This window comes from Scyliorhinus torazame, chromosome 9, assembly GCF_047496885.1.
Source record: "Scyliorhinus torazame isolate Kashiwa2021f chromosome 9, sScyTor2.1, whole genome shotgun sequence".
Taxonomy (NCBI): Eukaryota; Metazoa; Chordata; class Chondrichthyes; order Carcharhiniformes; family Scyliorhinidae; genus Scyliorhinus; species Scyliorhinus torazame.
This window is the reverse complement of record NC_092715.1, coordinates 227,547,302-227,563,748: the sequence shown is the minus strand read 5'-3', so window position 1 is coordinate 227,563,748 and position 16,447 is coordinate 227,547,302. Positions and strand designations below refer to the sequence as shown.

At 47.5% G+C, this 16,447-nt stretch overlaps 1 protein-coding gene across 2 annotated transcripts in view; it reads right to left on the bottom strand.

The window, feature by feature from the left end:
- Positions 1 to 16,447, bottom strand: part of LOC140429754 (SH2 domain-containing adapter protein B-like) — a 199,443-nt gene that overhangs the window by 64,185 nt on the left and 118,811 nt on the right. For both annotated transcript variants that reach the window (XM_072517127.1, XM_072517128.1), the window contains exon 4: positions 10,464 to 10,617. In XM_072517127.1, the coding sequence (XP_072373228.1) occupies positions 10,464 to 10,617 (154 nt within the window). The remainder of the gene's footprint in view (positions 1 to 10,463; positions 10,618 to 16,447) is intronic.

Sequence of the window (16,447 nt, the reverse complement as noted above, 5' to 3'; positions counted from 1 at the left end):
TGAGAAGGTGACTGAACAGGTAGATGAGGGTAGAGTAGTTGATGTGGTGTATATGGATTTCAGCAAAGCGTTTGATAAGGTTCCCCACGGTAGGCTATTGCAAAAAATACGGAGACTGGGGATTGAGGGTGATTTAGAGATGTGGATCAGAAATTGGCTAGCTCAAAGACAGAGGGTGGTGGTTGATGGGAAATGTTCAGAATGGAGTACAGTCACAAGTGGAGTACCACAAGGATCTGTTCTGGGGCCGTTGCGGTTTGTCATTTTTATCAATGACCTAGAGGAAGGCGCAGAAGGGTGGGTGAGTAAATTTGCAGACGATACTAAAGTCGGTGGTGTTGTCGATAGTGTGGAAGGATGTAGCAGGTTACAGAGGGATATAGATAAGCTGCAGAGCTGGGCTGAGAGGTGGCAAATGGAGTTTAATATAGAGAAGTGTGAGGTGATTCACTTTGGAAGGAATAACAGGAATGCGGAATATTTGGCTAATGGTAAAGTTCTTGAAAGTGTGGATGAGCAGAGGGATCTAGGTGTCCATGTACATAGATCCCTGAAAGTTGCCACCCAGGTTGATAGGGTTGTGAAGAAGGCCTATGGAGTGTTGGCCTTTATTGGTAGAGGGATTGAGTTCCGGAGTCGGGAGGTCATGTTGCAGCTGTACAGAACTCTGGTACGGCCGCATTTGGAGTATTGCGTACAGTTAAGGTCACCGCATTATAGGAAGGACGTGGAGGCTTTGGAGCGGGTGCAGAGGAGATTTACCAGGATGTTGCCTGGTATGGAGGGAAAATCTTATGAGGAAAGGCTGATGGACTTGAGGTTGTTTTCGTTCGAGAGAAGAAGGTTAAGAGGAGACTTAATAGAGGCATACAAAATGATCAGGGGTTTGGATAGGGTTGACAGTGAGAGCCTTCTCCCGCGGATGGATATGGCTGGCACGAGGGGACATAGCCTTAAACTGAGGGGTAATAGATATAGGACAGAGGTCAGAGGTAGGTTCTTTACGCAAAGAGTAGTGAGGCCGTGGAATGCCCTACCTGCTACAGTAGTGAACTCGCCAACATTGTGGGCATTTAAAGGTTTATTGGATAAACATATGGATGATAATGGCATAGTGTAGGTTAGATGGCTTTTGTTTCGGTGCAACATCGTGGGCCGAAGGGCCTGTACTGCGCTGTATCGTTCTATGTTCTATGTACTAATCCTGCGATGTGGTAACTTTTCTCTCTTCCACAGGTGATGATGGGGGGGGGGGTGGGGGGGGGGGGAGGAGGGGAGGTGGAGGAGATGGGGCGTTGGCCATTGGGGGCGGTGCCAAGGGAGAAGCGCGGGCTTGGTTCCCGCGCTATGATAATCACGGCGGGAATAGAGAAGCAGGAAGGAGGGGGCGTCGCAAGGTGCGAGCAGAGGTCACGGGGGGGAAGCAGAGGTCGGCAAGAGTTTGCTGACTTCTGGGAGCAACATGGGGGGAGTAATTACGCTAGCGGGGGATCTAGCGGGGGGGGGGGGGTGGGAGGGGGGAATTACTGGGTTGCTGCTGCTGGGGAGAGGGGGAGCTGGTATGGGAGGGGATGGGCACCGCCTGGGGGAGATACAGCTGCATGGGAACCGGGTGAGGAGCTGGAAAAAGGGGATGGCTAATCGACAAGGGGGGGGGGTAGGAAGCCCCCCAACCCGGCTGATCACGTGGAACGTGAGAGGGCTGAACGGGCCGATAAAGAGGGCACGGGTACTCGCACACCTTAAGAAACTTAAGGCAGATGTGGTTATGTTACAGGAAACGCACCTGAAACTGATAGACCAGGTTAGGCTACGCAAAGGATGGGTGGGGCAGGTGTTCCATTCGGGGCTAGATGCGAAAAACAGGGGGGTGGCTCTATTCGTGGGGAAGCGGGTAATGTTCGAGGCAAAGACTATAGTGGCGGATAACGGGGGCAGATACGTGATGGTGAGTGGCAAACTACAGGGGGAGACGGTGGTTTTGGTAAACGTATATGCCCCGAACTGGGATGATGCCAATTTTGAGGCGGATGCTAGGACGCATTCCGGACCTAGAGATGGGAAAGCTGATAATGGGGGGAGATTTTAATACGGTGTTGGAACCAGGGCTGGATAGGTCGAAGTCCAGGACTGGAAGGAGGCCGGCAGCAGCCAAGGTACTTAAAGATTTTATGGAGCAGATGGGAGGTGTAGACCCGTGGAGATTTAGCAGACCTAGGAGTAAGGAGTTCTCGTTTTTCTCCTATGTCCATAAAGTCTACTCGCGAATAGACTTTTTTGTGCTGGGAAGGGCGTTGATCCCGAAGGTGAGGGGAACGGAGTATACGGCTATAGCCATTTTGGATCACGCTCCACACTGGGTAGACTTGGAGATAGGGGAGGAAACAGGAGGGCGCCCACCCTGGAGAATGGACATAGGACTAATGGCAGATGAGGGTGTGTGTCTAAGGGTGATGGGGTGCATTGAAAAGTACTTGGAACTCAATGATAATGGGGAGGTCCAGGTGGGAGTGGTCTGGGAGGCGTTGAAGGCGGTGGTTAGAGGGGAGCTGATATCAATAAGGGCACATAAAGGGAAGCAGGAGAGTAAGGAACGGGAGCGGTTGCTGCAAGAACTTGTGAGGGTGGACAGACAATATGCGGAAGCACCGGAGGAGGGACTGTACAGGGAAAGGCAAAGGCTACATGGAGAATTTGACTTGCTGACTACGGGCACTGCAGAGGCACAATGGAGGAAGGCACAGGGTGTACAGTACGAATATGGGGAGAAGGCGAGCAGGTTGCTGGCACACCAATTGAGGAAAAGGGGAGCAGCGAGGGAAATAGGGGGAGTGAGGGATGAGGAAGGAGAGATGGAGCGGGGAGCGGAGAGAGTGAATGGAGTGTTCAAGACATTTTATAAAAAATTATATGAAGCTCAACCCCCAGATGGGAGGGAGAGAATGATGGGCTTCTTGGATCAGCTGGAATTTCCCAAGGTGGAAGAGCAGGAAAGGGTGGGACTGGGAGCACAGATCGAGGTAGAAGAAGTGGTGAAAGGAATTAGGAGCATGCAGGCGGGAAAGGCCCCGGGACCGGATGGATTCCCAGTTGAATTTTACAGGAAATATGTGGACTTGCTCGCCCCGGTATTGACGAGGACCTTTAATGAGGCAAAGGAAAGGGGACAACTGCCCCCGACTATGTCTGAAGCAACGATATCGCTTCTCTTAAAGAAGGAAAAGGATCCGCTACAATGCGGGTCCTGTAGACCTATTTCCCTCCTAAATGTAGATGCCAAGATCCTGGCCAAGGTAATGGCAATGAGAATAGAGGAATGTGTCCCGGGGGTGGTCCACGAGGACCAAACTGGGTTTGTGAAGGGGAGACAGCTGAACACGAATATACGGAGGCTGTTAGGGGTAATGATGATGGCCCCACCAGAGGGGGAAACGGAGATAGTAGTGGCGATGGATGCCGAGAAAGCATTTGATAGAGTGGAGGGGGATTATTTGTGGGAGGTGTTGAGGAGATTTGGTTTTGAAGAGGGGTATGTTAGATGGGTGCAGCTGTTGTATAGGGCCCCGATGGCGAGCGTGGTCACGAATGGACGGGGATCTGCATATTTTCGGCTCCATAGAGGGACAAGGCAGGGATGCCCTCTGTCCCCATTATTGTTTGCACTGGCGATTGAGCCCCTGGCGATAGCGTTGAGGGGTTCCAAGAAGTGGAGGGGAGTACTTAGAGGAGGAGAAGAACACCGGGTATCTTTGTATGCGGACGATTTGCTACTATACGTGGCAGACCCGGCGGAGGGGATGCCAGAAATAATGCGGATACTTGGGGAGTTTGGGGATTTTTCAGGGTATAAATTGAACATGGGGAAAAGTGAGTTGTTTGTGGTGCATCCAGGGGAGCAGAGTAGAGAAATAGAGGACCTACCATTGAGGAAGGTAACAAGGGACTTTCGTTACCTGGGGATCCAGATAGCCAAGAATTGGGGCACATTGCATAGGTTAAATTTAACGCGGTTGGTGGAACAAATGGAGGAGGATTTCAAGAGATGGGATATGGTATCCCTGTCACTGGCAGGGAGGGTGCAGGCAGTTAAGATGGTGGTCCTCCCGAGATTCCTCTTTGTGTTTCAGTGCCTCCCAGTGGTGATCACGAAGGCTTTTTTTTTTAATAAAAGGATTGAAAAGAGCATCATGGGTTGTGTGTGGGCCGGGAAGACCCCGAGAGTGAGGAAGGGATTCTTACAGCGTAGCAGGGATAGGGGGGGCTGGCACTACCGAGCCTAAGTGAGTATTATTGGGCAGCTAATATTTCAATGGTGAGTAAGTGGATGGGAGAGGAGGAGGGAGCGGCGTGGAAGAGATTAGAGAGGGCGTCCTGTAGGGGGACTAGCCTACAGGCTATGGTGACAGCCCCATTGCCGTTCTCACCGAGGAACTACACCACAAGCCCGGTGGTGGTGGCTACACTGAAGATTTGGGGACAGTGGAGACAGCATAGGGGAAAGACTGGAGCCTTGGGGGGGTCCCCGATAAGAAACAACCATAGGTTTGCCCCGGGGGGAATGGATGGGGGATATGGAATGTGGCAAAGAGCAGGAATAACGCAACTGAAAGATCTGTTTGTGGATGGGAAGTTCGCGAGTCTGGGAGCGCTGACCGAGAAATATGGGTTGCCCCAAGGGAATGCATTCAGGTATATGCAACTGAGGGCTTTTGCAAGGCAACAGGTGAGGGAATTCCCGCAGCTCCCGACACAAGAGGTGCAGGACAGAGTGATCTCAAAGACATGGGTGGGGGATGGTAAGGTGTCAGATATATATAGGGAAATGAGGGACGAAGGGGAGACTATGGTAGATGAACTAAAAGGGAAATGGGAAGAAGAGCTGGGGGAGGAGATCGAGGAGGGGCTGTGGGCAGATGCCCTAAGCAGGGTAAACTCATTGTCCTCGTGTGCCAGGCTAAGCCTGATTCAAATTAAGGTATTACACAGGGCGCATATGACTGGAGCACGGCTCAGTAAATTTTTTGGGGTGAAGGATAGGTGCGCGAGGTGCTCGAGAAGCCCAGCGAATCATACCCATATGTTTTGGTCATGCCCGGCACTACAGGGGTTTTGGATGGGGGTGACAAAGGTGCTTTCAAAAGTAGTGGGGGTCCGGGTCGAACCAAGCTGGGGGTTGGCTATATTTGGGGTTGCACAAGAGCCGGGAGTGCAGGAGGCGAGAGAGGCCGATGTTTTGGCCTTTGCGTCCCTAGTAGCCCGGCGCAGGATATTGTTAATGTGGAAAGAAGCCAGGCCCCCGGGGGTGGAGACCTGGATAAATGACATGGCAGGGTTTATAAAGCTAGAGCGGATTAAGTTCGTTCCAAGGGGGTCGGCTCAAGGGTTCACCTGGCGGTGGCAACCGTTCGTCGAATACCTCGCAGAAAGATAGATGGAATGGAAAAAAGAAGGCAGCAGCAGCAGCCCAGGATCGGGGGGGGGGGGGGGGGGGGGGGGGGGGGGAGGAACCAGAAGGACTCTCAGGGTTGTTAATATATACTGTATAATATGTATAGGTCGTTGCGACAGAATTATATATTGGACTGTTAAATTATATTTTTGGAGGGTGTTACTTGTGATAAGGCAGTTGCCAATTAGGGTTAGTTTTCATTTTTGTTATTTATTATTTATTCATTTTTTGTTTATAAAATTGTTATGTGTTGTTATAATATTGTGTAAAAGATGCACAATGTACTGTGTTGGTTGACCAAAAATTTTCAATAAAATATTTATATAAAAAAAAAAGAAAGAAGGCTATATGACCGCAATACTGGCGCAAGAACATGGGGTTCAGCAGAGACCCATTGAGTACTATTCGGGAAAACTGGATGCAATAGCCCTCGGATGGGGAAGCTGCCTTCGAGTCATGGAAGCCATGCGTTGGACTGTGATGGCCACTCTGGATATGGTCCTGGTTTGTGCGGAGTCTGCACGTTCTCCCAGTGTCTGTGTGGGTTTCCTCCGGGTGCTCCGGTTTCCTCCCACAAGTCCCGAAAGACGTGCTTGTTAGGTGAATTGGACATTCTGAATTCTCCCTCTGTGTACCCAAAGAGGTGCGGAATGTGATGACTAGGGGGTTTTCCACAGTAACTTCATTGCAGTGTTTATGTACGCCTACTTGTGACAGTAATAAAGATTAATAAAAGCTTACCGTCAAGTCCCCCCACGCCATACACACTTCGCTGTCAATGAACAGAGTATCCCAGGTGACTGCAGCCAGATAGACAAGATGGATGGCGATCCTGGAAGTCCCCAATCTCCACATTGTCTGGGCTAGCCCAGCGAACCCATCATCTATGCTCCCGCTTCCTGAGGAGCAAGAGAGGGGGGGGGGGGGAAAGAGAGGGGAGAGGAGCATGACTGTCTGGAGATCTTGAACAAAATAGAGGAGTCGAGCTTGGCTGCAGAGGAACTATTGTACAAACCAGACCAGGATGTTGCCTGGTATGGAGGGAAAATCTTATGAGGAAAGGCTGATGGACTTGAGGTTGTTTTCGTTGGAGAGAAGAAGGTTAAGAGGAGACTTAATAGAGGCATACAAAATGATCAGGGGGTTGGATAGGGTGGACAGTGAGAGCCTTCTCCCGCGGATGGATATGGCTGGCACGAGGGGACATAACTTTAAACTGAGGGGTAATAGATATAGGACAGAGGTCAGAGGTAGGTTCTTTACGCAAAGAGTAGTGAGGCCGTGGAATGCCCTACCTGCTAACATTGAGGGCATTTAAAAGTTTATTGGATAAACATATGGATGATAATGGCATAGTGTAGGTTAGATGGCTTTTGTTTCGGTGCAACATCGTGGGCCGAAGGGCCTGTACTGCGCTGTATTGTTCTATGTTCTATGTTCTATCCGGGTTACAGACGGCTCCTCCTTTGTTGACATTGGCATCCGAAAATCAGGATGGGCGGTCACAAGTCTACATAAAATTGTGGCAAAAGGTTGAGTTACGGGTCCTGATGGAGGAATGCCGGATAGCAAAAGACAGCTAACATCTGTACAGACTCAAGGTACAGCTTTGGAGTTGTTCATGACTTTGGCCAGTTACGCGGAGAAGAGGATTTCTCACTGTTCGAAACAGGAAAGAGGTATGAGACTTACTAGAAGCCATACAATTGCCCCACGAAGTTTCCATTTTGAAGTGTAAGGTCCATGCGAAGGAAAATACTACAGAAGCACAAGGAAATGTCCTAGCCAAGCAGGCAGCCAAAGAAGCCGCCTCACAATGCACTTCCCCGGAGGAACCAACACAAAGATGCAGACTGGGAGCAATCAGTCCAACTCGAGACCGACAGACAATGCAAGGCGACTGTTCGCAAGAGCAACAGTGGACATGGATTGAGCCAAAAATTAAGCATGTGATGAAGACACCTGGAGACAAAGAGGTACCGACAAGCCAGTCGCGCCACAAGCATTGATGCCCTTTTTAGCACAGTAGATCCACTCATGGGGCACTTGGCCCCGCATCAAATGACGGCATGGTTCCAGAAAGGCTGGTGGGATCGGGGATTCAAAAACACACCCAGTTGGTAGCAGACCGCTGTGTGATCCGCCAGAAAAATAACCCTTGACCCATCAAGGTAATCATAGACTCATAGATTTTACAGCGCAGAAGGAGGCCATTCGGCCCATCGAGTCTGTACCGGCCCTTGGAAAGAGCAGCCAATTTATGCCCACACCTCCAACCTGTGCCCGTAACCCAGTAACCCCACTTAACCTTTTTGGACACTAAGGGCAATTTAGCATGGCCAATCCACCTAACCTTCACATTTTTGGACTGTTGGAGGAAACCGGAGCACCCGGAGGAAGCCCATGCAGACACGTGGAGAACGTGCAGACTCTGCACAGACAGTGACCCAAGCCGGGAATCGAACCTGGGACCCTGGAGCTGTGAAGCAACTGTGCTAACCACTGTGCTACCGTAATGCCCCAACGGAGTCTCTCCTGCTGAATTATTCCAGGATTTGCAGGTCGACTTTCTCTCCCTCCCGCCATCCCTCCATGTCAAGGATACACTGACGTCCTTGTGATGGTCGACAAGTTCTCAAGATGGGTGGAAGATGTCTTAACTAGAAGGGCCACAGCCAATCATCTGGCCAAGGTCCTATGTAAGATTACATTCCCCGACCAGCATTGACCATGACCAGGGAACTCACTTTACAGGTGTTGTCTGCCAATAGATTACGAACCATTACCTGGGACTTGTCCTCATCACCCACAATTGTCAGGGCAAGTGGAACAAATGAACCAAACTCTTGACACAATTACTTGCCAAATATCATCAGGAACGAATACCGTGGCCCCAGGCACGACCAATAGTCCTGTGCAGTATTAGGGGAACTCCGAATACTACCTGATCGACGTAACTGCTGACATTGAGACATGGCAGTCAGTGGGTTATCTTTTGACCATTTTCTCGAGGTGGTACCAACTCACTTATGACCCCACAAATCGAATGTGCCACCATCTTGAGTCAGAGAGGATCCGTATGCCTAACTAGCAACCAGTCAGGGGAGAGAGAGGTAGGTCACAGTAATTGCATTCACAATTTTGACGTGAGCAAGGTAGCAAAATATATTCCATCACAAGAGCAAATTATCATTAAGGGAGGGTCAGAAGATGCCTCCCTATTAACAGGCCGTCACAATCTTACCAGCGGAAACAACTTCTCAGAGCGCTGATATGCCAAGGTGGTGGCCCGCTTCATCTCTCAAAATGGTACTTATTTTATCTCGAGACCATAGGGTCTATCCCTGGCTACCACGCTCTTGGACAGAATCTTGTTATTTGGGGTATGTTGTTCTCTTTATCCCTCATTATACCTCCCTCAGAGGACCGCCCACTGGCAGAGGATGGGATTTTTCTCCATCCTGATCCCTTGGTATGGGACCTCTAAACTGGCAAGGGAGTCCATTAACTTGAAAATGAAACGAAAATCACTTATTGTCACAAGTAGGCTACAAATGAAGTTACTGTGAAAAGCCCAGAGTCGCCACATTCCGGCGCCTGTTCGGGGAGGCTGGTACGGGAATTGAACCGTGCTGCTGGCCTGCCTTGGTCTGCTTTCAAAGCCAGCAATTTAGCCTAGCGCTAAACCAGCCCCTGCATCCATCTTGGCATCCATCCTGAAAAAGGGCAATGATACCTCTGAAGTCCTAATTGAAATAAATGCAGAAATGGTACCCATTTGTACCGAGGCCCTGCAGAGCCAAATGGATCTTGACTACGCTCTTGCTGAAAAGGGAGGAACTTGTGCTCTGATAGGGCCCCCGAGTGCTGCACCTATATCCCGGACAGTTCTGAGGAAATTACTAATTTGGCAGAGCACATCCAAAAGGAGATAGAAATACTCAAACCACCTCTATCCACCACCTTGTGGAATTGGCAACTGGATGGCTGGGCTCTTTGGGAACCTCATTAGTTCAAGACTTGATCTTATTCTTCATTATCATTCTTATTGTGCTGCTGTGAACTGAAGCCCCTCCTAAGGTTATGCCTCTCAAGACTTCCCGAGTCCCCTCTTGCCTAATAGGCATGCTTCCTATATTTAAAGGATTGTATCAGCTTGCCCCATTAAAGGCTGTTCCTAAACAAAGGGACCATCAAAGGCATCTGTGAATGTATCCCTCTGTTCTACTTTCTGCTTGCTTGCTCTTAGTGATTCATTATCTTTTAACCTTTAGAAGAACGGGCACTGTGGGGAAATATTAAATCTTCTAGTGACACATCGGCTTTTAAACCAAACTGCAAATGTGACAATATAAGCACAGCTGGCAGCAAGTCATAAATGCCTGACATAAAATGCAGAGGCCACTAAGCCAATTAGAAGCTAAGCAGTAGTCCACAAACTACAGACAGAAATTGCTGCTATAAAATAGATGGTGCGCCAATCAGGATTCACAACTCGGGATTACTAAGCTAATGGGGGGGGGGGGGGTTACCAAAAGTGGACATGTTTAAGAAAGTTTCACCTTCAGTGCGGGGTGGGTTTTTCTTTGCTCCTTTGTTTTATTTTATATCTGAATTTGTACCAACTACGTTTTTCAATTAACTCAATCTAAACCTACCACTGGACTTCAACTCTTATTGGAAAATAAGAGATCCTACACAGGGAGAAAGTGCAAACTCCACACACAGACAGTTACCCAAGGTTGGAATTGAACCTGGGTCCCTGGCACGATGAGGCAACAGTTTTAACTACTGTGCCACTGTGTCGTCCCTGGTGAAACACAGGCAGCATAACTGGAGTCAAATGTTAACTGTATTTCTACAAGTACAATATACTGTACCACAGTAGAAGTTATTTTCTCTCCTTGCAGATATAGGCAGTGCATCTTTAGTGCACTGAATCATTCTCTCTGATCGGAAGGTTAAAACACACAATGGGCTGCTTAGAACACAGAAGTAGAAAACGTTGACTTACACTTGTTTCTCCAGTGGTGTGTTTGGATTTACTCTTTCTCCTATAATCTCACAGAACTCCAGACCCCCATTTTTAATCAGATCTGGGGGCGTCAGTTGCCTGCGTCTGTCACATAATGGAGAGGATTGTCTTTTCTCAATTCCATTGAACTGAGCTATAAGGAGGCAAGATGATAAAATAACCATACTTTAAAAACCATACTTTAAAATGTCTTCTCCTTTTCGCTTAGTCTTCTGCTGTGAAGACTAATGTAACATTCTTATTTAACCTCTCTGCCATTTCCTGGTTTGCCATTATTATTTCCCTAGTGCCATTCTAAGGGCTGCAGGTTCACTTTGGGTTCTCTCTTCCTTTCTATATACTTAAAGAATAGAATAGAATTTACAGTGCAGAAGGAGGCCATTCAGCCCATCGAGTCTGCACCGGCTCTTGGAAAGAGCAGTCAATTTAAGCCCACCCTATCCCCGTAACCCAGTAACCCCACCTAACCTTTTTGGACATTAAGGGCAATTTAGCATGGCCAATCCATATAACCTGCGCATCTTATGACTGTGGGAGGAAACCGGAGCTCCCGGAGGAAAACCCACGGGGAGAACGTGCAGACTCCGCACAGACGTTGATCCAAGCCGGGAATCGAACCTGGGGCCCTGGAGTTGTGAAGCAACTGTGCTACCGTGCTTCACAGGAAACCCTTCCTGTTTGTTTTTATATTACTTGCTAGTTTACCCAGAGTTTGTCTTCGCCCTCTTTTTTTTGTTTTTTAAAACTTTCCAAATTCTCTGGTTTACCACTAATCTTTGCCACATTTTATGGTTTTGTTTCAGGTTAATACTATCTGCAACTCCCTTGGTGAACGAGCGTCGATTTATTCCCTTTCTAGATTTCTTCTTCCTCACTGGGATATATTTTCTTTGAGAGTCATGAACTATTTTCATAAACATCTGCTTTTGTTGATCAACCATCTTTTTTGCCAAACTCCTTTCCTTGTCCACTCCAGCCAATACTGCCCTCATTCCGTTTGCAATTATTTTATTTAAGTTTAGCGCAGTTGTTTCTGACCCACGTTTTCACTTTCAAACTGAATGCCAAATTCTGCCATGTTATGGTCACTATTTCAGAGGAGCTCTTTTACTCGGATTGTTTATTAAACCTGCCTTATTACACATTACCAGACTGAAAATACCCTGATCCCTGGTTGGATCCACAACATATTGTTCCAGGAAATTGTTCTGAATATACTATGATTTCTTTCTCATGGCTAACTCTGCCAATTTGATTTTCCAAATTTATAAGAAGATTAAAGTCACTCATGATTAATGTATCGTCTTTTTTAAATTCCTTCATTGCCTCCTGATTTATTCTCCATCCTACAGTATGAATACAGTTTGGGGACCTATAGATTACTCTTTGTTTCCCTTGTTATTTTGCCCCTCCATCCATAATTTCAGATTCAAGATAATTTCTTGCTACTTCTTCCGTCTCGTTCTAACAAGACTAACCAACCGTCTTTTCCTTCCTGCCTGTCCTTCTAAAAAGTCAGAATATTTAGTTCCCAGCTTTGATGTCCTTGTAACCAGATCTCCGTAAAGGTTATATGTGACCTGCAGATGTGGTGTTTTTAGACTTCAGAAGGCTTTTGATAAGACATGACGTTATTCGGCAAAATTAAAGCACATGGGATGGGGTAATATTTTGGCATGGATCAAGAATCGGTTGACACATAGGAAGCAGAAAGTGGCAATAAATGGATCTTTTTCCGAGTTGCTGGCAGTGATTAGCAAGATACCGCAGGGACCAGTGCTTGGGCTGCAGCTGTTCAATATATATATATATATAAAGTGATATGGCATTGAGATGGAGGATCAGCCACGATCATATTGAATGGCAGAGCAGAATCGAAGGGCCAGATAGCCTACTCATGCTCCTAGGTTTTATAAGATCATACCGATTAACTTTAATTTATGCCATTAATTCATTTGTTTTGGGCTGAATGCTTTACACAGTAAAGTAAAGAACCAGTAATTTTGCTTTTTTTGAAACCACTTTACCCCCTTTGGTCTGATTTGATGCTTTTTCTTAATGTTTGTACACTCTGTCCCTTCCTGTCACACTCTAGGTATCACTACCTAAATGGCAGAATTGTTGCTTTGCAAGCCTACGTATCCTCTCTCCAGAACCATCCTCCCTGTATTTAGTTTAAAACCCTCCCTATTTACCTAGATATGCAATTTGCAACAATTCTGGTCTCAGCATCCCAATGGTACAGCCCTCATTTCCCCTGTACTAATGTCAGTGTCCCATGAACTGAAGCCCACTCCTCCCACACCAGGTTTGGAGCCACATTTGCAGCTCTCAAATTTTATGTACTCTATGCCAATTAGCATGCAGCTCAGGTAATAATCTTGAGATTATAGCCTTGGAGGTTCTATTGTTGTAATTTAGTGCCTCAATCCTCAAACTCCCTCTGCAAAATTTATTTTCTTGTTTTGCCTGCTGGGACAAGTACCTACATGGACCACGTCAATGGGATCCTCCCGTTGTGACCGCAGAGGGAGCAGGTACCTCACAGCAGAACAGTCAAAGTAAGCCAGGGCCCTCCAGGCCTTCGCTCTCCAGATGGCTACCAAGGTCAAACAAAACAACAAAACAAAGTGGTCAGCTGGCTGCCTTCTCCACTACACTTCAGAGAAGTGCTAAATAAAAATTAATAAGGTCTGAATTTACAGGAGGTTGCATAGGTACACAATGATTGTTACACATATCACACTGCTGTAAACATAATTCTCTTGCACTTTTAATCGTGTTTGATGTGTTTTTTTTGATTTGTCCGTAAACTCATCCATCCCTTCCCCACTATCTTCCGAGTGAAAGCTCTTGCCTGCCAGATTGATGCATGTACAGGGAGTCAGGGCCCTTCTGAACCATGTGCAAGAAGTCTCCTGCATATGCTGAGCCTTTGCCTTTCTCGTCTGCCCCAAGGCCCAAATATTGGAAATTCTACACGCTGGGATTCCCCTTCAGTTGTACAGTGGAGCTGACATGCATCTCCACCCACCCCGATGCAACAATTCTTGAGATCTCTATCATGAAGCTCTGCATTGCTGTGAGCAGCAATGTGATAGTAACATTTAAAGTAGAGTCTAACACCTCCCCCACCGCACCTGCCCCCCCCCCCCCCCGCCAAATAATAATTGACCGCCCCCAGGAAACACTTTTGAGCTCCCCATAAAACTTCTGCATCAACATCCGTTCCATCCAGGTAAATGTAGAGATACCGTTACTTCCTGGAAATCCCACCCCATAATGATAGACATGTCCCCCTCATCGCCGAACCGCAAATCCATGTCACATGCTGTAACCCTTCCAACAACCCTCTGCACTCATTCACTAAACATTGCTGCACCCCATCCTCCCGATTCCCACTGTTGTCTTTAACAGTCAACATCCCCTCCGACCATCTGTACCCTCAGTATGCCACCCCAGGAATCCACCACTAACCCCACTGACCCCTCCCTCTGAACCACTTTACTCTCTGCATCGCCCCATGCCTGTCCAGACCTGCGCACACAAGCTACACCGCTCACATTCCAACACAGCCCTTCCCAGCCCTCTGTTCTGAACCAGCTCACACATTGCATGATCCCTACTGAATCATTCCCCTACCATCCCAAATCTCTCCGCCCCATCTTGGCCTAACCCCACCCCACCTCTTCATTCCTGTCAATCCTATCTAATTTCCATCCCCTGCACCTACCACACCCCCAACCTCAGCACAGACCCTCGCCGACTAAAGGTACCAAGAACAGCAACTTCTTGGAGATGCTGCACAGTGAAGATTCACATGGTTAATGCTCCATCCACCCAATGCTGTATATTGTGTTCCAGGGTCTGGTCATTGGAGACCTCCATCTTCTCCTCATCTCTGAGCTGCCAGAGTCCTTCTTCAGATAAATGTTGACTTCCAGTGTTGGTCCCAACGTCTTCTGGACCAACATGATTTCTCACTTATGGAACGAGGTATGGCTGGGGGGGTGGGGTGGGGGCGCGGCAGTCCAATCGGGCCTTCACCTGCATCCCATTTGTGGGTTGCAAATTGGTTTCACACTAGCCTCTGATGGGAAACATGACCTGCCAAGGTGGGCAGAAGAGGAAAATCCGCTGTCATTTTATGCCAGCAGGAAGCCCAATTTTGAGCTCCAGCTGCATTAGTGCAGGAGGGAGAGCATCAGATTCCTGTGGCATTGGGATTGGTTTTGGGGCAGGTGGGGAAAAGCTGGATGGGTTACACCTTCACAAGATCTGGACTAATATCCTTGCAGACAGATATGCTAGTGCTGTTGGGGAGGGTTTAAACAAGCTTGTCAGGTTGCTCAAATTAGAAACAAATAAAGCTGCTGATAGCAAGTAGAAAAGTAGTAAGCAAAAGTCAAAGGCAGGCAAAACAAAGGCAAGCAAATGTTTAAAAGACAATGTTAGGAGTAATCTACCGGAATGCACGCAACATTCAGAACAAAATAGAAGATTTAAATTTAAATGATCTCATTTCTGTGGTTACAAGGTGCCCAAGACTGGGAACTGAATATCCATGGTAATAAACATTTTGGAAGGACAGGCAGAGAAAAAGTGCTGTGCTGATGTTAACAACAGTACATTAGATCGGAAGAACAAAATGTGGAATCTGTGTAGGTGCAGCTAAGAAACAGCAAGCAATAGAAAACATTGGTAGGAGTCCTTTATAGGCCGGCAAACAGTGGCGGAAGTGTGGGGCATAGCATTAAGTCAGGAGATTAGAGAAGAACGTAACATGGGTTATCAAAGTGACTTCAATCTGCATTTAAACTGGATAAATCTAATGAGCACTAATGCTGTGGAGAATGAGTTTTTGGAATGTGTAACTGATGGCTTTTTTGATTGGTATTAAGGGAAACTGACTAGAGAACAGGCTATTTTAAGTATGATCTAATGAGAAAGGTCCAATTAATAATATTGTTGTAAATAACATTTAGGGATAAGTAACCATAAATGAATGAAAGAGGGGTAGTTCAATCTGGAGCCAGGGTATTGAATTTGAGCAAGGTAAATTATGAAGGTTTGAGGGACTCCCACCTGAAGCCCCCCCAGTAAGAGAGACCTCCACCAGAGACCCCCCATTACAACTACCTTTTCAGAGATCCAGCCCCCATTACGGAGATACTTGTCTGGAAGCTAGAGATCAGTCCAGACTGAGGCAATTGAAAAATATTGCTTTAAGGGTGGCACAGTGGTTAGCAGTGCTACCTCATGCTGCTGAGGACCTGGGGTCAATCCCGGCCTCGGGCCACTGTCCGTGTAGAGTTTACACATTCTCCCTGAGTGCGCGTGGGTCTCACCTCCACAACCCAAAGATGTGCCGGGTAGGTGGATTGGCTCCTTTAAAGTACCTAGTTTCTTTCAATAAACAAAACACTTCTTTAAAACTCATCTGTGCCCTACGCCTGCTGGCTCAGGTAAAGGAAACAGCACTGTAAATGCCAAGGAAGTGAAAACCATATCAGTTGGGGTTAAACCGCCTCAGATCTTTGATCTGCAAGGCTTTCATGCCTATCAATGGGAAATTGGTTTTATGAAATTGTGGCTGGCAGCTTACACAGCCAACTGTCTGGGTTGTTTAATTTCATTTCTGCAGAGAAAACAAGGAAGTGAGAGCACTTAAACGCTTTTGATGTTTTCTGGTGGGGGTCTCTGTAATGGCGGAGCTTCTAGTGTGGGGTGGGGGCTGGTGGGGTGGGCAAGATTTGCATTGCAAGTTACTCCCTTGTCCCACCATTCCATGCAGGAAATACCGGCACCAATTTCCATCCAGATGAATCCCAGCCCAGAGAATCACGCAGGCTTGGCGAATCCAGTGCCTAACCCGTTAATACGATGCAAACGGGTCAATTTTGCCACATCAGGAACTCCGCTGCTGGCAGAGGCCAGGGGAGAATCCAGTTGATTACTTTAAT